The sequence below is a fragment of the Epinephelus fuscoguttatus genome, linkage group LG3 (genome assembly GCF_011397635.1).
Source record: "Epinephelus fuscoguttatus linkage group LG3, E.fuscoguttatus.final_Chr_v1".
NCBI lineage: Eukaryota > Metazoa > Chordata > Actinopteri > Perciformes > Serranidae > Epinephelus > Epinephelus fuscoguttatus.
The window spans coordinates 44,096,347-44,119,933 of NC_064754.1; the positions used below are offsets into that span (position 1 = coordinate 44,096,347).

Genomic DNA, 23,587 nt, shown 5'->3' on the forward strand with positions numbered 1-23,587 from the left:
GTGGTGGGTGGGCTACCCATCTCTGATATGCCAAACACTGTAGGAGAAACACTGATTTGTAACTTGAAACTGTTTCTGTGTTTTAACCACTTTAAATTACCAGGTCTATTGGGTTTGGAGAGGAGAAGATCTCTGCAAATTATTCAGCTTACTGTAAAAAACTCCTGGACATCTGAAAGAGAGAAAAGTTGAGCACACATTAGCAGGCACTGGGCTAGCAGACCGCGATGTGCCAAACCTTGTCAGGGAAACACTGATTTGTAACATCAATCAGTTTTATTCACTATTTTCTCTGGTGTAAATCACTTGGTCTGTTTGTTTTGGAGAGGAAGAGACCCCTGCAGATAATTCTGCCCTCAGTTAAAACCTCCTGAACAATGACCATGAAGAAATTCTAACGCAATCCTCAACACAAGCTGCCCCAAATTTCACACTACACCTTTAAATGATTCAGAACCACTGAAACAAAAATCTATATGTTTCCTTGCGGGGAACTGGATTGAAAAAGCCAAACACTGAAGGATTTCTGTAGTTATATTTATTACTGTTTTATTAATGTTTATTACACTATTTCTCAAACATATTTCATTCAATGCATCAAAGAATGCAAACATTAGATTTATTGACCTCTCATTCTTCTTAGGTCATTCCTTATATAATCATCCTCCCCTTATCTTCACCTATTTTTTTTCTCCCTCTCCTTCCACTGCACTTTTCTGTACTCACTGTCATGTCTAAATCCTCCCCTTACTCTCAGGACTTTTCCTGCTCCAGGGTCTGTGTGCGTGCTGCCAGTGCTAGTGACAGCCTGCGGAGTGCCCCTTGGTGCTGGGGGAACTCCTCACACATGCGGTGCAAAATGGTGCTAACAGTGTTCACACGCTCCATCTGGTTCTGCAGAGTGGCTTCCACGGATTCGCTGGTGGATAAAGCTTGGTAGCTCCCCTCACACACACCCTGTAGCTTCTTTGCATGGCTCTGTAGAGCCACAAGGTGAGCTAAGTTCTAGGGGAAGGGAAAGACAAAGAATGAGTGTGGGTATGTTTATAGCTGTCAGTTGTTTACAGCACTGAACACAGAAGGGGAGAAACAATGAGTAGTCTGGTAATCTTTGTGTGTGGGAGTGGTTTCTATGAATGGAAACTATGATGCTCAAGTCAGTAATTCCACAGTCATGACTACATGACTGCAATAAACATTCTCACCACACCTTTGTGTTACTCAAACAGAGGTTGAATGAACATACTTCAGTTGATTTATTGACTTGATTGACAACAATTAATTATTACTAGTAGGTAGTTTAAACAATTAAACAATTTAAATTTTAAGACAGGGAGGAGTCAGTTGCACACACAATGCAGGTACAAACCAGTGTTACAGCTGATATACAGTGTAATTACATGGTAGCATGTATGAATGTGTTATAATGCATGACACTGTACAGTATGTGCTCTTTACCTTGTCTTTGGTGTCCTGGAGATTTCCAAATTCAGCGTCAAGGATGTAGCTGGTGCTGCAGAGTTCTACCAGCTGCTGCTTCTGCTGCGTAAGCCTGTCACTCAGACTCACCTGGCTCTCCCCTAGCTCCCTTATCACCTGAACATGCTCTTCCACATGCTGAAGACATAAAAACTGCGTTTGAGATAACTGTACAACTTTAGGCACATATGTAAATATGGAAAAACCCTGTCCCGTACTTTGTGAGTGTCCTTGATCCTACGCTGCAGACCCTGTATGACACGTTTCAGCTCGCCCTTTGTAGTCTGTTTGTGGGAGCTGTGCATCATGGCCTCCCTGCGCAGGACAATGGTCTCCCTCCTTGCCACCGTTGCTTCACTCTCCCTCAGAAGTTGCTCCTGCTGCTTCATCAGCTGGTTGAGTCGCACCTGCACACAGGCCCAGCCTTTCATTCTGGATCACTGTAAATGTTTGCTTCATCCAAACCAAATACAATGGTACTGTTTGGGATGGCATTTTACTTTACAGACATTTTTATGCCTCAGATGAGCAAGTTCCAAAATACAGTGTTGATGAATGAAATGAAGAGAATGATAATGATGAACATTTATGTTGAGATGTCTGATATGTATGTTTTGACTCTACGGTCAGCATTACATCATTTATAATATGTGCAGAAGCTTAACATAGAATACTTATGTTATAGATGATAGATACATGGACTAATGGTTACCAAGCCCCAGAGCATTTGCTATGAGGGCCATGAAGAAACTGTATGATTGGGCTAAAATCATGACTACATTATATTTTTATAAACATTGTTTTAAGATATTAACATGGAAAGGCCGGGAAACAGGTTTGTTAACAGCAGAAAGCAGCATGGAGGCCTGTGAAAAATATCGCTGTGTTTACTTTTCTTTTATATCTCTTACTTATTCAGTCTCTCAGTCTCTGCTGACAAAATCTGGAATGATGTTTGGGCGCTGCTTGGACAGAGATTGACGGTATTTCGTAGCAGTTGGCCATTGCATCGCAACACAAAAGGTGCTATCAGAGCCGATAAATACCCATGACTAGTGCAGAGTCATTTGACCTGGGTATGAATGCTGATTATAACCTTTCCCATTATATAAAAAAGGCAGATGTTAGCGGGTGTTAGTGGGGTTTTTTGTGCAGTGGGAAAGGGGCTTTAAATTGTTGATATTCTGAAACATTTTGCTGAATCTCCCAGAGATCATACAGGTTATGAATGACAGATGATGTTACCAAGGATATCCAAGTCTTCAGACAATAGTGTTCACAAAGGTGTTAGGGGTGCTCTTTAAATTTTACTGCCTTATTGTACATACAGTACATGTATGCACATACAGTATAAAGTCAAACAGTGGATAACAGCTCAATATTACTGTTTATTGTCTCCTTGTGTCATCATATTGTGTGTTGTTGTGATTACCTCCATACGGTGTATCTCAGCCTTCATCGCCTGGATTTCTCCCTGGCCCACCTCCGAGTCCACGACTGACAGAGTCTCTTTAACAAGCTTGATCTTCTTCTCCCACAGCATAATCTGCCGCCTATTGGCCATACACGTAAAACACAAGACTGTAAAAACCAGCACCCAGTATGTGTGGTGTGAGCTGTTAATGTAGAGGGAAAATGACAAAACCAGACTGATGTGAGCTGTCAATAACAGAAGGTTTTCATTTCAATAAATAGGCCATTTTTATGTATTAATTATTGGAAAATCAGTGTCTTGACATCTATGAATCTGTATATTTAACTAACTCAAATACCCTCGAGGTAGCATTTTCTAAGCAGTGTTCTAAAATTAGCTGTTAACCATAACAACCTGCTGTCAGCATTTTTCTGCATAAGGAAGGTCAGCATTGATTTATAAGAGTAGGAATGCATATTTTTGTTTCACTCATTAGGGAATAAAATTTATCAAGTTGCCATACAGACAGAAATATGAATTCATATTGAACAAGCACAAAACAAATAAGTAACCAACTCTGCCTCCAGCAGACTGTTGAGGAGTCTCTCTTTTTCCTCCTGGGTCTTCTCGTGCTTCATCTGAATCATGATAGAGTCCCGCTGTGCCTCCTAAACACATTACATTATAATAATTTACTATTAAAACTACAGAAAAGAACGAACTACAAGATGAATTTAACAATCATGCTGTGCCTTAAGTCTGTGAAGGAAGTCTGTCTCCATCAGTGCGTTCTCCTGCTCCAGTGCCTGGCTGAGCTGCCCCTTCTTGCTCAGATGGGTGTTGAGCCTTAGCAGGTCTCCTCTCAGTATCTTCAAATTCTTGTCCAGCTCCATTTCCTCACGGTGCTCCACTTCAATCTGACCTGGTGGGGTTGGAGTTAATTTAATAGAAACTTATGTAAGAGTGCACAAGAAAGGTCACAGCACATACTGTATAAATGGTTTCACTATAAAAACAGATGTTCAATACAGAAAAACCCTAGTTACATTCTCAGACCTGCTGTTCACAAGCTTACAAGCACTAGTAGTATAACTGACAACTGAGTTTGACTGACTGACTTGGACCTGTGTACCTGTTTGTACATTTGTGTGCTTTTTCATTACTATATTACTTACTCTCCCAGCGTATTTTCTTCTGCTGTGTGCAAGTGTACTCTGCCTGCAGTTTGAGCATGTCCTTGCTGTTGGTTCCTATCTCCTGGGTCAGTCCTACTAGAGTCCCTTGCCGTCGCATCCAGAGCTGCTGGTTACTCTTGACATTGGCCGCCAGCTCCTTGATCTGAGCCATTAATGCATCTACCTTGATTTGCAAAGGGCTCAGGTCCTCTTGCTGGGAATGGAGAGATACAAACCAAACAGACAGCAAGTGTTTTTTATATGTGATTGTTAATAGAGCTCTGATTCTCTGCCCAAGTCCGATTGGGCCCAACCCGATCTGTCAGGTTCTGGCCAGGCCAAGCTGTGATTTCTCATTATTCTCCCAGGCGTCACTCAGATCTTTAGCTGTGTGTGTGTGTTTTTTTTTTGTTTTGTTTTGTTTTTTTTTTAATGAAAGTGACGGTTCTGCATAAATGACAGGAGTTTTAATGGACTGAATTAAAGGGAAAGAAAGTGTGTGTGTGTGTGTGTGGGGGGGGGGGGGGGGGGGCTGCGACTGATAGAGGGAATGTGACAGAACAATGGAGTAATATAGTAGAGAACCATGGCAAGAGATAGAGCAAGCATTGGAGAGATGTGGAAAACAAGATAAAGAGAGTGGGGGCTGCTGCCTCCCCACCAGTGCATAACATGCAGCAAAGATGGGGATCATCATCTGTGCACCACATAGCCATGGACCACTGTGCACACTAAATGCGCCGAGGGGTGCTGCCTGCTCTGCAGAACCTGCATATATGAGCGTGCAGAATAAATAAGGAAAAGAAGGAGAAGTGGTGTAGGAAACACATCAGCTTGTAAGAAATGTTTCAATACTAAAAAAATATATTATAATATATAAAATATAATAAATAACATTTAGAAGTAGAAATTCTGGTTTTTAATCGTGCTCCAGCCCAAAACTGCTGCCGACAGAAACTGTGCAGGTTCATGTAGGGTTGGGCCTGATTTTTCGGGCCTGATCAGAGCTCTAATGGTTAAGACTGTTAAGTTTGCAATGACTTTATATTCCAACTAAACAACACATAACCAGGGATTACTTTTTTCCTCAAAATTTCTCACCCCAGTGCTGGCTGCAATTTGACTGATCTTTTTGTTATATTTGGCGATGCTGGCCTGCTTCTGCCCGATGAGTGTGACAAAGGAGGAAATCTTAGTCTGGTTTGCTGTCAGTAATTTGCTGTACTTTGCGATCTCCTCGTCTAGGGCCCCCTGGGTGGCAGTCATGCTGTCCAGATGTTGGCTGACTTCACTGCCTTCCAGTCCCACCGCCAATATCTCATTCTCCAGCCGACACAACTGATAGATCTACAGAGGAAGAGACAATAACAAAATGTATTATTATTGTATAAATGTATCTTAATCCTTTGCATATTTCATACAAATTGTTTGTAATGTGTTTTTAATGTTCCATCATCTGCACATTATAATTTTTGCAGTTTTGGCATCCTCTTTGGCATCCGCTGTTTAGGTCTCTAAAAATATACTGTAATCATTATTCAATAATGATTATATTAATGAAAACACTTTTACTGATGTGTATATGGGAGGTCTCTATGGAAAGGGACCTTGGTGGATGGATCTTTGATTCCAGTGTTATGAACCTGCACCTTTGCAGTGAATGACGGACACCCTTCATACTATGCTGTCCACAGGGCCTGACACATTCTGAATGATTTTTCTATCTTTCTAAATTCCATCCTTACATTCTCCTTCTTGAGCATGGCTATTCTGCTGGTGAGCCGTTGGGAGTGCTCGGCAGCCTTGTTGTGGGTGAGCTTCTGCTGGATGTGGTTCATGATCTTGTCCTCCAACTCCAAACGCACAGCACTCTCTTTCTCCAGCTGCCTCCTCTGATTGTTCATTTCTTCTTGGTGGCTGTTGGTTTCCTAGGACAGGATGAAGGAATAAAAAGACTTGGAGAGTGGAATGGTTTCGGGGGGGAAGGACAGGTAGGAAGACACTGGGCCTCGTGTGTGGAAATGTTATTACACTACATACAAAGTAAGTGCGCATGCAAAATTACCATCAGATTCATGAAACCTTCTCACCAGCAAATTTTGTGTGTTAGTGAATCAAAATCATTCTAGGGGCTCGTTAATGCTCAATGATATGGAGATGGACAGAGTCTTCGGTCTGTACTCTGCATTTGTTTCATCTGTATTTGTGTATATTTATTGAAAGCTTAAGGATACGGATGAAATGGAGCAGTAACACCAGAGATTGTGGAGGCTTCAGCTGTAGGAGATGACGAAGAAATTTAAACAGTAATGGCTCTGCCGAATGGACCAATAATATAGTAAAAAGAATTCTCTGTCTACATATCGGGATGTATTTAATGGCCGTAGAGACTACCACCATTTACAACAATGCCTCCGTTTATAGGTGGGCCTGCAATACTACAACCTCCTCCACCATCACCTTGATTGTTGACGTGAGACACTTTAGACTCTGTCCTCTAGTGCCATCTACTGGCTGTGTCTATGCCAAAATGATGCACAGAAGTATGAGGACAAAGACGTTTACAATGTTTGAAACTTATGTATCAGATTCATACATAAATGGAGTATAAATTAGCCTTAAATTGACTTGCATGTGCCTGCTATCTGCAATCAGCACAATTACACGCCCCCATTTCTCTATATAAGGGAGTATGTTTGCCTAGAGGTGTATCATGGAGAAAGCGGTGAAGATGGTTTTGTATTAGTGAATGTCAGTTGGAAACAGCTGACAAGCCATTCAGCACATTCTCAAGACATTTTATGTCAGTCTAAGGCACGAGCTGCAAAATCTTCCAGCAAGGATAGATATGCAATCTGCCCCTGCTTGGAGCTATAGTAAATATGAATCTTTTATATTCTCTTTATATATGCACAGTTTCATGATACTAGACATTGGTGGGAGTGTCTCATCATTATAGACCTCCAATCATTATAGACTTCCAATCACTGTAGACCACGTCAATAAGAACAATGAAAACCCGAACTGTTATATTTCAACATGGACATTCTAATATACTGCCTTGTAACCTTGAACTGGGACACTCAGGTTTTACAGTTGAATATTTTAATTATGACAGTGTAAAGGCATCAATTTCATAGTTTTTTAGTGAGTGACATTTGGCCAATGCATTAGTGCATTACCAGTTTTAAGCACAGGGTTTCCCTCATTTATGTGTAGCAGCCCACCATGATTACAACATCTGTTGCCACAAATTTATTTTTTATTTTTTAGCTGGACCATTCATTAGAAGAGTTGCTGGAATATATACTGTTAGATTACTCATTGCACCACAATCTCAGAGCACGGAGCATACTCTGGGTAAAGGCGGAGCAGCAGAATGTTAGGCGCAATGAAAGTAAAAGCTCAACTGTTCATCACGCTGGGTCTAAAAGTTTACATTCCCTCGCCTCCTCAGCGGCTGCTCCTCTCATCCATCCATCGATCTGATCGGATTAGTGTTCGCTGGATCAACTGACCAATTATCAACCCTGTGACTCAAACTCCACAAACTGCTGATGAGGCAATTAATGAACTTATGAAGAGTACTGAGCTGCATTCATGGACCTGCAAAAACCTCCAAATTTAGAGAGGGAACACAGAATGATACAAATGGACACAGACAGACAGACAGACAGACAGACAGACACACACACACACACTAAAATTAAAAAGGAAAATTTGCTCATCGTTGATTGTGATTGGACACTTCTCTGGACAAATCAGGTGCAGAGCTGTCAAAATCAAAGCCTTGTTCTCTACTGTAGCTACCTTAGAGAGCCTGGTGAGGGTGCCCTCTGTTTCCCTCAGAGTACGGAGGCAGGTGCTGTATTGGGCCTGCAGAGCCTCTTGCTGTATCTGCTTCTGACTGATGAGCTTTTGAGAGGTGGCCCCATCTGCCTGGGACCAGTTCAGTTGCATCGTTAGAGTCTCATTTTTCTCTTGTTCTTCAGTGGTGGATTTCTTGTAACCTTCAATCTCTCTGTCCAGCAGCATCACCTGGTGTTCGGCTGAGCTGAGGGAAACAAGGATAGCAGCAAAGAATGAACGGATGCATGCTTTTATTTTTAAAACTAGATCCCAAGTTATTATTGTATGTCCTACAAATCTTTTGTTGTATTCCCTACATATTGCCTACACACATCTGCATGTTATTGCTTTAGCCTGCAAAACAGAGGAGAAGCAAACCAACAATCTGTCACTGCAGAGAGACACCATCCCTAAGATGCTGTTCACAAAGCGCCATCTCCGGCAGGTACATCATTTGTTTCATGTACTATCCTTGGAATGTATTCGCACATTTAAAGTGAATCAGTAGTATAATAATATTCACTCTTCCCTTGCCCCCCTTCTCACCGCACAGCCTCCTGCATCGCACTGAAGGCCTCATCTCGTCTCCTCATGCCCACCAGGCTGCTGCTCCACTGCTGCAGCAGCTGTTTATGCGTCATCACCAGAGACTCCATTTCCATCTCAGCCTGCGCACACACATAAACATGAAAGGACATAATTATTGGTTGGATTAAGAAAAACAATAGATTTTTATTAAGTTTTAAAGGTGTACTTATCAATATATTTACTTAAACAATGGTTTAAATGATGTGTGTAATGTGAAAAGGTGACACCTGTAGTGTCAGTAAATTATCATCTGACGCTGCAGCTCAACAGAGCATTTCAGTATCTTTTAGCTCACTATGTTGGCTTTACAGCCCACTTTTTCAGCAAAAAGATCTGCTAGACTGACTGCATGCTACCTGCCTAGCATCAAACATCAAACGAAGTTAGGTGCTGAAAAAAGGTTTAGTATTTAGCAGCTAAGGAGCTTGATAGTTTTCTAAGAGGTTGGTGGAGGCCAAAACAAAGCTAAAGGGAGAGTGAATATTGGACTTAAATTCATTATGTGGCCACAGAGACCAAATGATTGCAAATGTTGCCCTGAATCCACTGGATGTGTTAACGGCACATGTTTATAAACATAACAGCAAAATTAACAACTTTAAAAGGTGATAATTTGTCAATGTTTCCTTTACAGCGAGTGCCTCTGCCCCCAAGTGGCCAAAAAATATGTGAACTGTGTTAATTTTTTACAAATTCCTGTCAAAAAATTTTTTTATTGTTTGGTTTTATCTTGAACAACAACAACAAACAGCCATAAAATTAAAGGAGCTATATGTAAGAAATCTAAAGCAAATAGTCGTAAAATCATCCTAATATGTCACAGAGACTAAGGAATAATGTTCATATAACATACTGATCTCACAGACAACAATAGCACAGCCAGAATATTCGCATTTAAAAAAAAATTTACGGTCAGCAAATCATGTTTATGTGCCAAATTTCACATGGATTGACCAAGTCAGTGTGGAGAAAAACATGCAACAGACACACCCACAGACACACCCAGACAGTTTTTGTCATTACATAGTAAGATATATGCTGTAATGTTTGACATGGGGGTCTGTGGGGATTCACTCTGTTTTGGAGCCAGCCTCAAGTGGCCATTTGATGAGCTGCAGTTTTTGGCACTTCTGCATTGGCTTTATTTCTCAGTCTCGGACGTTGCTGTCTGTAATGAGTTCACTAATTTAGAGTACTTTCTTGGTGGCACTTTCATCCTAAAGGTATATACTGTGTTATGCCATAATACAGTTACCTCAGAGAGAGCCTCTTTGGCTGCCTGTGTCTCTTCTGCCTGAGCATTGGCCTGGGCCTCATACATGGCAATCTGCTGTGTCAGCCTCTCCATGTCCTTTGTTAGACGCTCCACATACAAATCCTGATGACACAGGAAAATTTTCAATTAATAACAGTTGATTCATTATTCATAATCCTGATATGATCTGATGTTTTTAGACTTCAGCCTGTCCACCTGCTTCAGTTTCTGGTCTTCGGCCTGGTTCTTCTCAGCTCCTGCTTTGCCTTTGGCATTCTTCATGGCTTTGACATTGGAGCGAAGATCTTCGCTGACTCCTTGTATGAAGGTGAGATGCAGCGTCAAGTTGTCTAATTCCGCCTGTAACTGGGACACTATGGAGAAGATACAAAGGAGTCACAGTGCTTAAAATCTGTCATCTGGAAACACGGACTGACACTGATGCTGTCTTGCTGTTGCTGAAGCAATGCTGTATATCCAGTGGACCAAACTACAGCCTGCTTTTAATGCGAAGCCTACTCTGCAATAACAAGGATGAGGTTTTAATTTAAAAAAAAATTTTTTCAGAAGAACATACAAGAAGAATGTATTATGAGAGAGATTTTATTAACTGTGACACAACTTATATCATGTATTATCTAACATTCCCATGTAACTGCTTTTATGTAGGATGCACCTAAAGACGCCTTAGGGGCAGAACTTCAGAACATAAATACACAATTAGGATGCAGAATGAGGACTACCCCATGGACAAACACTTAAAAGAGGCAAATAATACTAATGATTCCTTATTGAGGATAGAAGGTTTAGAATCAGTACAGGTGTCCATCAGAGGTGGAGGTCATTTACGCAGACTTCTCAAAAGGGAAACTTATGGGATTTCTATACTTGATGCAGTGGTATATCCTGGTTTAAATGAGGGAATTGATTACACAGTCTTTCTTTAAAATGTAAGATATCAAGACAGACAGAGACAATTGATTTATTATCAATATTATTATTATTATTATTATTATTGTTATTATTATTATCATCATTATTATTATACTAGTCCATACCCATTGAGTGCACAGTTGCCCACGTGCAGTTTCACATGGTGTGAGTTTGGGATACAGGTCATAGGAAATTGCAGATTAAATAGTCAACTGAACCCATTAAGAAGAGCAATGTATTCAGACAGAGTTTTTGTGAATTTGATAGTGCGATTGCTTTATTGAAAGTACAGTAGTACCATTGCCAATAGTGGGATAGTTAGTGGGCTAAAACTGTACATTAGTAGTTGAGGTAGCACGTTGAAAGGCAGATAGTTAAAGTGTTTATATGTTGTACTGACTTAAAGTGGGGCGCACTGGTAGAATGTACGAAAGCCTACCAGTTCTGCCTCTCAGTCAGGTGACGACACACAGACTCTCTCTCTGACGCCTCGCTCTCCCGCAGCAGCTAACGAGGTTTAACGAACAGCATTCTCCTGCCGTTGTGACGGTGAAAGCAGTGGAGAGATAATTATCTGGACTGTCTGTAATCCTCATGTGTGCGTGAAAGACAGACATGTAAGTTGTGATACTCATGGCATAAATAACTTTGTCTATATAGATTGTTACTTTCATATTTGCCCCTTTGCCATGCTCTTCACATTATATTCACATATATTTGTTAATATTTAGACTTACATGTTAAACAATAGAAATTACTGTTAACTTAATAGCATTTGATTTATATTGTATTTAATGCTATATGTTAGCCTGGTTCCAGACCATAGACCCCGCCCACTCAACTGAGTAGGCTCGCATCTCTGGTCTGGCATACTTCAATGAATTTGCGATTTATCTTGTCCAAACGCCGGATGGACCAATGAACGCCGGGGTCTAGTGATTAGCCAATCAGCGCCACGCTGATGTCAAGCTGTACGCCGGTGTGTAACTGGTGAGGATAGCAACAATGGCTACCACTACAGATCCTACAGACCACATTAACGATGCTATCGAGGTATTTTGCCACTACTCGCGTTAATGGAGGACCAAATTAAGGAAGCTGCTAAACTGGTTTTAATGGTGATGCAGCTGGGCATGCACGACGACGGAGACATTTTAAACGGGCAATGCTGATACTGAAGGTTCTGGGAGCTTCAGTCTGACACTCAGGCTAGCTATATGTTTCTTTATGTATATTTCAGACCACACAGGAAACAAGGAAAGGAAAAGACAGGAAAGACCATCAAACTGTAAGTCAGTCTCACCATCAGCTTTGGCTTTGATGGCGCGGTTGGAAATACTAGAATGATGGCTCTTCATCACCCCCAGCTGATCCTGTGTCTGTTGATGTTTGGCTTCAGCCTGCGCCTTGGTATGATGACGGTCATCCAGCCTGGTCTGGAGCCTGCCCAGATGCTCCTGAGTCCTGAACATCTCAACATTTTTCTCCTGTATGTGGCTGGCATCTGCCTTCTCCATTTCCAGCTGGGGCAGTGGGAGAGAGAGCAAATCATCAACATACTATCATTCTTTCAGACAGTTCAGTCAAACTCTGGTTTCCTTCTGTCACACACACCTGCTGTGGTGACATTTGGTGATTCAATCAGTTGTTTTTACTGTTAACATTTTAACATGTGTTTTTAAAAAATGTTTACTGCATGTAGTATCTAGGAAATAAATATAGGAAATGGATGCAGACAGACAGACAGACAGACAGACATATAGACAGATAGATAGATAGATAGATAGATAGATAGATAGATAGATAGATAGATAGAGTTTTAAAATTTCTACACAGGTGAACAGCACCATCTTGTGGACAGATTGAGACCCCATAAAAAGTAAAGGTGGACAAAGAGGTATGTTAACTTTGTGTTGTGTGCTTCCTCATGAAGAAAAAGCTGAAGAACTGTTTGAGATTGAAAAGCAGCAAACCTTTTCCTTCAGTTCCAGGTTGATCCTCTCTAGCTGCTTTCTGAGCTGGCTGCTAAGAGCAGCTTGTTGCCTTCTGACCAGAGGCTGCCAACAGATCAAACGTGGCATCAGTGACATGAGACTGGTGAACATATTTAGTGTAATGTTTATGACAGGGGCGTCCAAACTATTTGAACGGGATAATGGGAAAATAGCTGAGGGCCAGCTGCTTGTTGCATCATATGGGTTATTAATTAAAACTTTCCACTGCGTCTGACAGCAACAGCCTTTACTTTTAAATTTATGCCTCTTTGCTGTGGCTATGTCTGCTAGCTCGCAGCAGTGGTTGTATGTAGCTATTAGTACAATTACTCAAGAACTATGCTTAAGCGCAGATCTGACGTAGTTTAACTTTACTTGAAGATTCTAATCTCATGCCACTTTGTACTTCTACTGCACCACACTGCAGAGGACAATATTGTACTTTTTACTCTACTGCAATTATTTGACAATTTTAGTTATTAGTTACTTTACAAATTAAGACTTTTGCACACAAACCGTAAGAAAATCTGCTTTAACGATTAGTCAAAAATGAACTGGCAACTATTTTTTTGGTCTTGTCTCCAGCTTCTCAAACATGTGGAGTTGCTACTTTTCCTTTTGATTAGCTAAATTATTTTGAATAATTAAATTGATAACATTTTTTCTGCATGTGTACTTTCACTTTTAATACTTAAAAACATTTTCCCGATTGTACTTGCATACTTTTAATTAAGTATGATTTTCAACACAGGACTTGTTCTAGTAACAGAGTAGTTTTATGGTGTGGTTTTAGTCCTTTACTTTAGGATCTGAATACTTCCTCCACCACTATCTAACATGAAATGTCTGCTGTTAGGTAACCATTTATTTGGTTGTTTACCATCTGTTTATGAAAACACGTTACTCGCATAGTTCCTTCTTGGTGCATGTCTACCAACTGTATGATAGTCCTGCCATAAGGTGAACAGAAAAAATACAAAAATAACTTTCTTGTTTAACCAATGATGTGTGGTGGGCCACATATAGCATATTTTGAAAGAAAAACGGTGGGACATGCCTGGTTCATGATCTCACTGCACTACAGATAACAATGAGGAGAAGCAATTTCATCTCTGTGTGGCTGTTATGAATTCTTGAGCACACTGTATATTGATTGAAAGGCACAAGTGTTGTCAGCGCACCTAATACACTAAGATACAAGACACACATAGTGGCATAGTGCCATTATTATAGTCTCTGAGAAGTAGAAGACATTATTTACTGATTGCATAAATACTGAAAGAGAAGCTACAGACATGTTCAGAGTCCAGAACAATGAACTCCTCCTGCTCTTCCTCCTCCTCTGGAAGAGGCTGCTGATCCTCCATGTCTTCTGATGTGTTAAGGTTTGAGAGGTGAAGTGTCAGTGGGACCTGAGCAATCTTTTCTTGCACTGAGACACAAAAAATAAAAGACATTCTTTAACCAAGAAGCAAAATCATTTCATGGACAAAATTTCAAAACTTTTCCATGAATTCTCAAGAATCTTAATAAAAAAAAAAATCTGTGTGTGGGTGTGTGTATATGTACATATGTACACACACATATATATATATATATATATATATATATATATACACATAGTATATAGATATATGTATATACATACATATATGACAGCTACAGAAAATACATTTGATGTAATGTTGCATTACTTGGAAGGTTTTCCACAGAAGATTACTACAGCAAATTCATTACACACAACAAAATTCCATTTCAACATTTAATGATTTTATACTACTTCCATGACTTTTCCAGGCCTGGAAAAATGTGATTGTGAAATTCTATGACTTTTCCAGCTTTTTTATGACCATGGGAACCCTGAGAACTTGTAAATACATATTTGGGAATATTTTTTGTCCATCTTTGAAATGGATGTATTTGTGTATTTGTCCATATTCTGACCAACACTTCTGTTGCCATATTATTCTCTTTGTTCAATGCAAATATTGTTGAGGACAATGTAGTTTAATTAATAAAGGCATTGTAATCTTACAGCACAATATCTTGTTGCTGGACATCAAAGTTTGTATTCAATCTAGATGAATTAAAAGGTAGTAATGAACCTTTGATTTAAGGAATCATCAGCAAACCATCCTAAAAGAGAAGTCTGACCCTACTTACTGTGTCATTCACACCAAAGATGCTGGAGACATGTCCTACCACTATTTTGAAATCACTTGTTAAAAGCATAATTTGTTAAAAAGTTTCTGAAAAATAGCTTGCACCTAGAAACTGATAAATGAAAATGCTTAAAGAAAGGTTTATTTGGACAGTAAGAAAATATACAATGCAATGTAAATAAAGAAAAAAACAAATATGCTTTGTCAAAAAAGCTAATGTAAAAAAACAAAGGCAAACAAACAAAAAAAACAACAAGAAATTAACAAAATTCCCCTCTAGTTTACTGATTCTAAAATGGCAAAGGAATGTCTCCCAATCAGTAACTTTAATTAATTCTTGACACATTTTGAACATGACAACACATTTGAGCTACCAGATTTAAGAGTTTTATAAATTAATAAAATGAATGTAATGTCTCATTAAAGTGAATAGGTGCCACATGCACATATAAAACTGCAGTTGGTAACCTTTTTGTAAATAAGTTTGTGTCACATTTGCCAAAACTGTCACTATATTCTGAAAGAAGTACATGAGACAGTCAGTCTGTGAAAAAAAAAAAAAATCATGCTAGAATCAGACTACATGTGGCAACAACAACCAATCAGAGCCGAGCAGTCATGACAATCACTCTGTGAACTGTGGTCAAACTGTCAAACTAGACAGCGCTGACCAAATAAGAATAAAGAGTCTGTCACTGCATTGCCTATATTCACCTCAAATGTTTTCATAAATATATTTTAGTGTACTGTTCAGCTGTAAAATGAGACAGTTAGTCTGGCTGGTAGGCAGTGCTTGGTACTCCCATTTAACTGTATCCAACATAGTGGCCTGGTCACAAATGTTCTCATTTTACAGCTAAACAGTACACTGAAATGTGTTTCCAAAAACATTTGAGGTGAATAATAAGCAATGCAGTAACAGAATGTTCAGATTTATTCAGCACTACCTAGTTTGACAGTTTGAGGTCATAAACATTGATTGACATGACTGACAGCAATGTTAGAGACTCTTCGGCTCTGACTGGCCGTTCTCCCTTACATGCTGTCAGGCCATTAGAAGTGCCAAAAGGCAGTAGAGTAGGCAGAGGGTTATGATAATTTCTCACAGATTATCTGTCTCATTTAGATCTGTGTCAATATAATTACAGTTTCAGCAAATAAAAAAAAAATGTTTTTTCTTTTTTTTTATAATAAAAATGACCAGTTGTAGCTTTAAAGAGGTAACTTGATCGACATGAAAACAATACAGAATGCCTGAGAGCCTTACTGCATTATACTCTATTATATTAATATTTTTCTGAATTGTCACCTGGGGCCAAAACTTTGTATTTTTCTTTACATAGATAAAGACATCTCCACATTAAATTCGTGCATGAAATTCACCAAAATGCAGAAAATGAAGTGTTTGATGCTCAGAAATTAATGTAAATCCCAGACAGGGTTTGGTCACAGTTGTGACTGACCTGAATTTGTGGCTGTAGGGGAGTCAACATCTGCACCAATGTGGTCAGGGTGAGGCTGGGGGGTCTGGCCATCAGGCTCTGGTCCTGACTGATCCTTTGAACCACACCGGGACACAAACAGAAAGCATATGTCAAGGTTCATGACAACGAGACAGCATGTAGTGTAAAACACACTGCACCGATCAGCCAAAACATTAAAACCATTGGCGGTGAAGTGAATTACTTTGATCATCTTGTTACAGTGCAATGTTCTGCTGGGAAACCTTGGATTCTGGCATTCATGCAGATGTTACTTGATGTGCTCCGCCCACCCGAACACCACTGCAGACCAAGTAAACCCCCTCATGGCAACGGCACTGGTCAATGGCAGTGACCCCACAGCAGGACAATGCACCCTGCCACACCACAAAAACTGCTCAGGAATGGTCCCAGGTATGGGACAAAGAGCTCAAGGTGTTAACTTGGCCTTCAAATACCCCAGATCCCAATCTGATTGAACATCTGAGGAATGTGCTGTTACCCCAGAAGTGTCAAGGCATTGACACAGGACCTCCGGAGGGTGTCATTTGGTGCCTGGCATCAGGATATTACTTTCAGATCTTTTGAGTCCTGTGGGTTGTGAGGTGGGGTACCAGTACATTTTACAGATGTTTGATCAGATCAGGATCCAAGGAATTTGGAGGCCAGGTCGATGTCTTGAGCTCTTTGTCCCATTCCTCGGACCATTCCTGAGCAGTTTTTGTGGTGTGGCATGGCGTATTGTCCTGTTGGGAGGGCCACTGTTACTGAGGAGTGCCGTTGCCATGAGAGGGGGTACCTAGTCTGCACTGGTGTTTAGGTGGGTGGAGCATGTCAAGTAGCATCCACATGAATGCCAGAATCCAAGGATTTTGAAGAACATTGCATTGTAACAAGATGATCAATGTTGGTCACTTCATCTGTCAGTGGTTTTAATGTTTTGGCTGGTGGTGTATACTTGTATGCATTTTAACACATTCACGTTAACTTATATTATGTCCACCAAAGAAAGTGCAACATTACAGCAGGACAAAAGATGAAATAAATATCCCCATGTCTCCACAGGGAGTTGATAAAGGAGTAAGAAGCCAAAAATGAAACCGTACAAAAAAAAAAAGCTGCATGACTGTTATTTATTCCTTAGTATCATACCTCTTGAGCAGGTGGGACAGATACTTCACAGTCCTCTGCTGCTTTGTTGCTTTCATCCTGCGGCTTGCTGTCTTTGTCATTTTGAACAGGGCGTTCGTCCATTCCCTCCTCCCCACCTCCCTCACCTGCCTCACCTGCAGCACTCTGCATTGGACCTGTGATGATGACAAAGAGGTTTGATGACAGTTACAGTACAGCTGGCTAAGAGACTGTTAATTATGTATGAGAGGGGACGGGCAGTGTAAAAAAGGGGAGGCGTGTCAAATATTTTTTAGGCACTGGGGAGGGACTTATGTTCCTTATTTTGATATAGGGGATGGGTCATACAATTTTAAATGGCTGTATTTTGTATTTATTTTACCCCTGATGTTTAAGGAAAACATGTCTGACATATTTTCTTTAAAAATCACCAAAATACATCTATCATAGCCAGAAAGTGTAAAAACAGAAAAGACTGGTGGATTTTCAAATTCCTGACTGTCCTTAAACACATTATGTGAGACACAAGCCTCTGTCATAAAAAAACATAACCATATCTGAGCTTAAAGAAGTGACAATTCATCAACATCATTTTAATTTACATGTCTCATTTTAAATATTGGCCAGAAATAAACCATTTACACTAACTAACCATCATGCCCAACATGTGTCCAAAAAACCAAGGCTTTTTTCTACTCCAGGATTTCTGGTTCAACTTTTAACTTTCAAACATCAAACTTTTTAAAATCTAACAGCTGACTAATGGAGGAAGGAGGGTCATGCATTCTCCTCTAGATCACTCAGGGAAGCTCAAGGAAAAATATTTGTGCATGAATAAAAAATAAATAAAAATAAAAAAAGTCCCACCCCAACCCCTCCCCTGATGAGTAGTGAACAGTCCCTAATATACTTGCTTCTTATCCTCTTATCCTGTTATATGGTTATAACTACTCATACAACGCTTTCGACCGAGTAACTTGATTAAACGAGGTATTCCACCAGTGCTGATAAACAGCACTGGGATGCTGCAGATGTTATGAACTTTTAATTGCATTTACGTTAATTAACAGTCGTCGTAACATCGTACCGTCGTAACATTTTCGTTAGCTGTTTTTCACTTAGCGCGCTGTCGCATCCTCGCTTACCGTAGCTACGTGGTAGGCTACATAATACACAAACCCTTCAAAGCCAGTACACGTTAACACATTAACACCACCTAGCTTAGCGTAGCGGCCCATGGAACTCAGACAGAGGTTAAAGAAAACATGAACCCATAGTTACAACAGCTGCAATAGTGAATAGCTAATCTTAGCTACTGAACAAATAATATATTTATAAATAAAATGTATATCTGAATAAAATATTACATACAATTCCCTTTATGTTATCTAAAGCTGTAGTTAACTCACCGCCGTGGCACTGGCACCAACAAGCCGGCGTACTGACGTTGCTAGGCAACCGTCAACATCCGTTGGAGGAGGAGGTGCAGCGCTCATCTCATCATCCCAGACCAGAGGATGTGGTCAGCTCAGGGCAGCATGTCGTTGAACAAGAAGTTTGTGGGCGGGCGCTCATTTTCTACTGGTATGGTAATCATTACTGAATCATTCCCAGTAGGCTCGGTTATTTACATGGCTGTCATCCTCTCCCTCAGGACACATCCATCAACCTAATCACGTCACATCTTATTTTCCAGGTGAATTCAGTGCACCAAATAATTTTGGGTTGCTCTGTGTTTGCTTAACTATTTATCAGGGGCGTAGCACCAAATTCTGGGCTGTATGCATAAAGTCTCTGTGGACCCCTCACCCCTCCTCTCTTCACGTCTCTCACATGCACGCTTTGATTTTTTTAATTTTTTTTTTTTACAAAGCCAATGTGCTTTCTTTACATTATCTCTCTTCCCTATTTAGAACCCTGATTTCCCTTTTTTCTGTAAAGACATGACTGTATGTTGGTGCTCCAGCAACATAAGAAGTCCCTCACTCAGCTCTAACTGGGGTGCAGACTGAACCATTATGCACCTTTAAGGAGTGGGAGGGGCCTCAGAAAGCTTCCACTATTTTTTAATACAAAGTTCAGCCTCAGAGTCCTGCACTGGGTTGGGTATCTGCTGGTACCTGACAGGTAACCTGTAAAAAGCTGTGTAACAGGTAAAAATATGTATATATATACACATTCACAGGTACAGCACTGGTAAAAATGAACTTCATGGCAGCGGGTGAGAGCAAAAATATATTTTTCATTTTTCAAAATAAAGCTAATGAAAAAGATGTGCAGTGTAAGTGTAATATGTTCACATCTAATTCAACATTATCAAGCCACAATTCCAAAATCAGTGACCCGTTGTCATATTTGTCACTGACGTGGAGGACTCCAGCGATGGAACTTTGCAGCCTGACGATGAGGTGGCAGCATACATTAAATTTAAGACACCCAAGGAGGATCCTTTTGAGGTTTTATGGTAGGGTGGAGGCTTCTAAATTGTTTCCTAACCTGGTAGTGATTGCGGGGAATGTTGTCACCATCTCGGCATCGAGTGCAGCCAGTGAAAGAAACTTTTCCTTTGCTGGATTTGTAATTCAAGAACGGAGAACCCAGCTTAATGTGAGTGACTCTAGCCTGTGTGTGTTTAATTATGGGTGTGGGTCATGTTGCGAGACTTTTATTAGCAGGTGCGACTTTAATGGGTCGATTCTGATACTGGCTTTTTATGGCTATGGGCCGCTGCAGGTTTTCAAAAATGGACCCGTGGAGGACTCTGTTCAGTCTCTAAACTGATTCTAGGTCAATTTTAATTTAGTATGGTACGAATTACTTGGGAATAAGAAATTGCATAAAAAAAACTTCCATTCCAGGCTTTTTGAGGGCCCTGGGTAATTAGTCTCACTTTTCACTCCACTACAACGCCCCTGCTCCTAATAAAGCATTTCAGACAGAGATACGGCAGGCGGTTATACGTAGTAGTTTCCACCACTAAGTACACTCAAGTACACTACTGTACTACACCATACTGCATTAAGCCTCTTTCATTTGACAGATATAGTTACCAAGAACTCTAGATCCAGTTGTTTTATTATGAGTTATTTATATTTGATGCTACACTATATCAATGCATTAGTAATAAGCTAGTGCAAAATCTGAAGCAAAATACAAAACAAAAAGGCTTTTCATTGAGATTTATTTTGCTCTATAAATAAGGCAGATACACATAATCACTTAATTTGGCCTTAAAATTACATGAGAATTTTAAAAGTCATTAATAATTCACAGATACAAATCATGACATGATCTACATATATCCTCAAAAATCTTATTTCATTCTGTTTATTCCAAAGAAATAGACAAAAAAAATTGAACAAGAAAACAAACAACAACCATAACCCACTTCATGTAGTCACTCAAAAACAAATACTTAACAAAAAGTAACCAGAGCATGACAGGAAAGACAATCATACTGGAAAAACAATCTATTATGTGTTACAGTGCTTTAGTATCACAGGAGAGCAACAAATGAAAAACAAGGCAAGAATTCCTGTAAACAATGTTAATGCAGGTATTGTAGGGCATTTGTAAATATTACCTCACAGTGCCATATCAATACAGGATGTGTACCTTTGAGTAGAGAGAGATCTGGCACTATAAGCCTAATCAAAGGACTTTGGTTTAGATTAGAAATATGACACAGTTAAAAATGTATTTTCAGAAAGGGAACCTGGAGATAAGGCTTTACATTCTTGGCAATAAATGCTCTACTATACAGCACGTACCTTAACTTTATCCAATTGCTGTACATACAGTATGGCAGGTAGAGTCTTTTTAAAGCACTGTCACATATCAAAGTTGGTCATACAAATTCATTTCCAACAATATGATCAACAATAATACAGTTAAAGGGATATTTCAGATTTTTTTGAAGTGGGGTTATATAGAGCACTTATCCATTGTCAGTGTATTACATAGAGTAGATATCAGTCAGCACGCCTCCAGTTTGGAGAAGCAGGCAGGAGTCTGACACAGAAGCTAAGCAATGTACAGCTGTGGATGGGGGTCAGCAACAAAACACATTTCAGCCACCTATAAGAAAAATCAGTATCAGTTTAAGTGTACACTATATATTATGAATTTGCACTGCTTTACCTTTCTATCAGACAAACCGTTGATTTTTCAGTTGGAAATCACTGTCTGACAGTGAGGTAAAGCAGTGAAAATACTTTCAATATAGTGAACACTTCATACACTTCAATGAATATTGTTTTTTTTAAGGTTTTAAGTGGCTACATTACGTTTTGTTGCTGACCCCTCCACAGCAGCAGATTGCTTAGCTTTCATGTCAGACTCCAGCCTGCTTCTCCAAACTGGGGGCGCGCTGACTGACATCTAATGTAGGTAATGCATAGACTGTGGATATGTACCTCACATGACCCCACTTCAAAAAAATCTTAACTATCCCTTTAAGCAGAAATAATGTATAGATTAATACACCACCTGGTACTCCACATGATTGAATGACACATCTGAATATGAAGATATGCAAGATGAGATAGTGTTTAACGTAAGAAAACAAAAAGAAAACTTGTATTTGTGCAATAATTTGCATACCATAGTCAGAATGTGACTGGGTTAAAACTGTTGTCATACAGTAAGACCCAAAACTATCCATACATACATTCAGTAGACATGTTAGAGTTCTCGTTCTTCTCATCAGACATACATTTTTATATATCAATACAAGATCAAAGTATACCAAGCATTTCTATCATTGCACTTACTGGGTTTGTCATTAGTATGGGATTTACATAGCAAATGACACTTCCTACATAATGTATGTTTGCTCTTGAGCATTATTTCCATATAGATATGGATAAGGGCATCATTGGCATAAAAAAGGAATCTTGGCAAATGAGGGGAGGTGTTTAGGGTTGGTCACAGCACAAATGAATACTGTTAACTGTTAACACCTGATCAAAAACCGCTCACATAAAGCCACTTAAAGTTTTCATGTTTCATATGGTAAATAAATCTTAAATGAAGTATCTGAGCTTATTCAGTATACTTTAACTATACACGCTGTTCCTTCTCAACAATGGAAGTGACAGCTTCTTCATACACTCACCATTCACTATGAAAACACCTCTAACTTCCACATACTACCTATTGTAAAACTCCACTTATTAATGCTCTATGTCACTCTCTAGCCTCAGCAGCAACATGTCATCTGCAGGCTGTAAGGTATCTGGTGAATGCTTCTACATCTTCATATTCATAGGACTTTTTTTTTCTATATCCCCATAAACATCTGTTATTAACTTGAACCAACCCATATTCTGAGCCAAAAATGACTGTCTTCATATATCAGTCCCTATTCAATAGGTTCTTACAGTTCTAGAAATCCTTCAAAGTCAAATCACCTTTTTCACTGGAACAATAAATACTACTGAACAGAGCAGCAAGCAACAGTTTGTCTTTAGTGTTTCCTTGGTAGACTCTACCTTGTTTCTTTAAATTCTATGAGCTTTCCTCTACAGTGGGTGAGAAACCCACTCACTACAGGAATGGATGTGTGTTAAAGTAGAGTCTGACCAATCCACTTTGGCTCCAGTTCCCATTTTGAGACTTCATAAGCTCTAGGAAATACTGTAAACAATCTTCATGGCTGGTTGGAGCCAACCTTCTCTGGTTGTGAAGGCTGTGGGTCCACTGTGGGGTCAACTAAGGGCCCGCTGGCTGTGCGTGGGTCCATGGCAGAATGCATGATAGTCAGCCATACATCGTCCATGTTTGGCATGACAAAGATTTTCTAAAAGAGGAGAGACAATGATGGATGGACAGTCAATCTTTAGTATTCTTGACACATTTTTGACACAGTAATCTCTTTAAACTGATTTATCGGCCACACATTGGTATTGGCCTATATACTCCCTATTGACTGCAATCAGCTTATCAGCAAATAAGATGACATTAAACAATGTCAGTGGCCAGTATTTTTCTGTTGTGTCATATTATTTTGCACAGGCTAAAAAGCAGGGCTTTAGACTAACGGCAACCCGTTGTCCTGAGGAAAATGTGTTTGGGTCGAACAAAGATTCTACCCAGGACACTGTCTAGATTAAAGGATGCAGTAAA

At 39.7% G+C, this 23,587-nt stretch overlaps 2 protein-coding genes across 3 annotated transcripts in view; both read right to left on the reverse strand.

The window, feature by feature from the left end:
• Positions 1-533: 533 nt before the first annotated feature.
• On the reverse strand, positions 534-19,019 carry ccdc40 (coiled-coil domain containing 40). Its single transcript, XM_049572816.1, has 19 exons — positions 18,871-19,019; positions 17,483-17,637; positions 16,313-16,406; positions 13,983-14,119; positions 12,667-12,750; positions 11,997-12,216; positions 9,977-10,134; positions 9,761-9,883; positions 8,464-8,585; positions 7,879-8,122; positions 5,814-5,996; positions 5,170-5,415; positions 4,069-4,282; positions 3,646-3,815; positions 3,470-3,561; positions 2,912-3,032; positions 1,698-1,886; positions 1,459-1,617; positions 534-1,005 (listed from the first exon to the last, which is right to left on the reverse strand). The coding sequence occupies exons 2-19, from the start codon at positions 17,630-17,632 to the stop codon at positions 754-756; spliced, it is 2,958 nt and encodes a 985-aa protein (XP_049428773.1). The 5' UTR covers positions 17,633-17,637; positions 18,871-19,019; the 3' UTR covers positions 534-753.
• A 1,604-nt stretch (positions 19,020-20,623) lies between these two features.
• LOC125886537 (testis-expressed protein 2-like) overlaps positions 20,624-23,587 on the reverse strand; it is a 55,872-nt gene continuing 52,908 nt past the window's right edge. For both annotated transcript variants that reach the window (XM_049572810.1, XM_049572808.1), the window contains exon 13: positions 20,624-23,261. In XM_049572810.1, the coding sequence (XP_049428767.1) occupies positions 23,112-23,261 (150 nt within the window). In that variant the 3' untranslated portion in view covers positions 20,624-23,111. The remainder of the gene's footprint in view (positions 23,262-23,587) is intronic.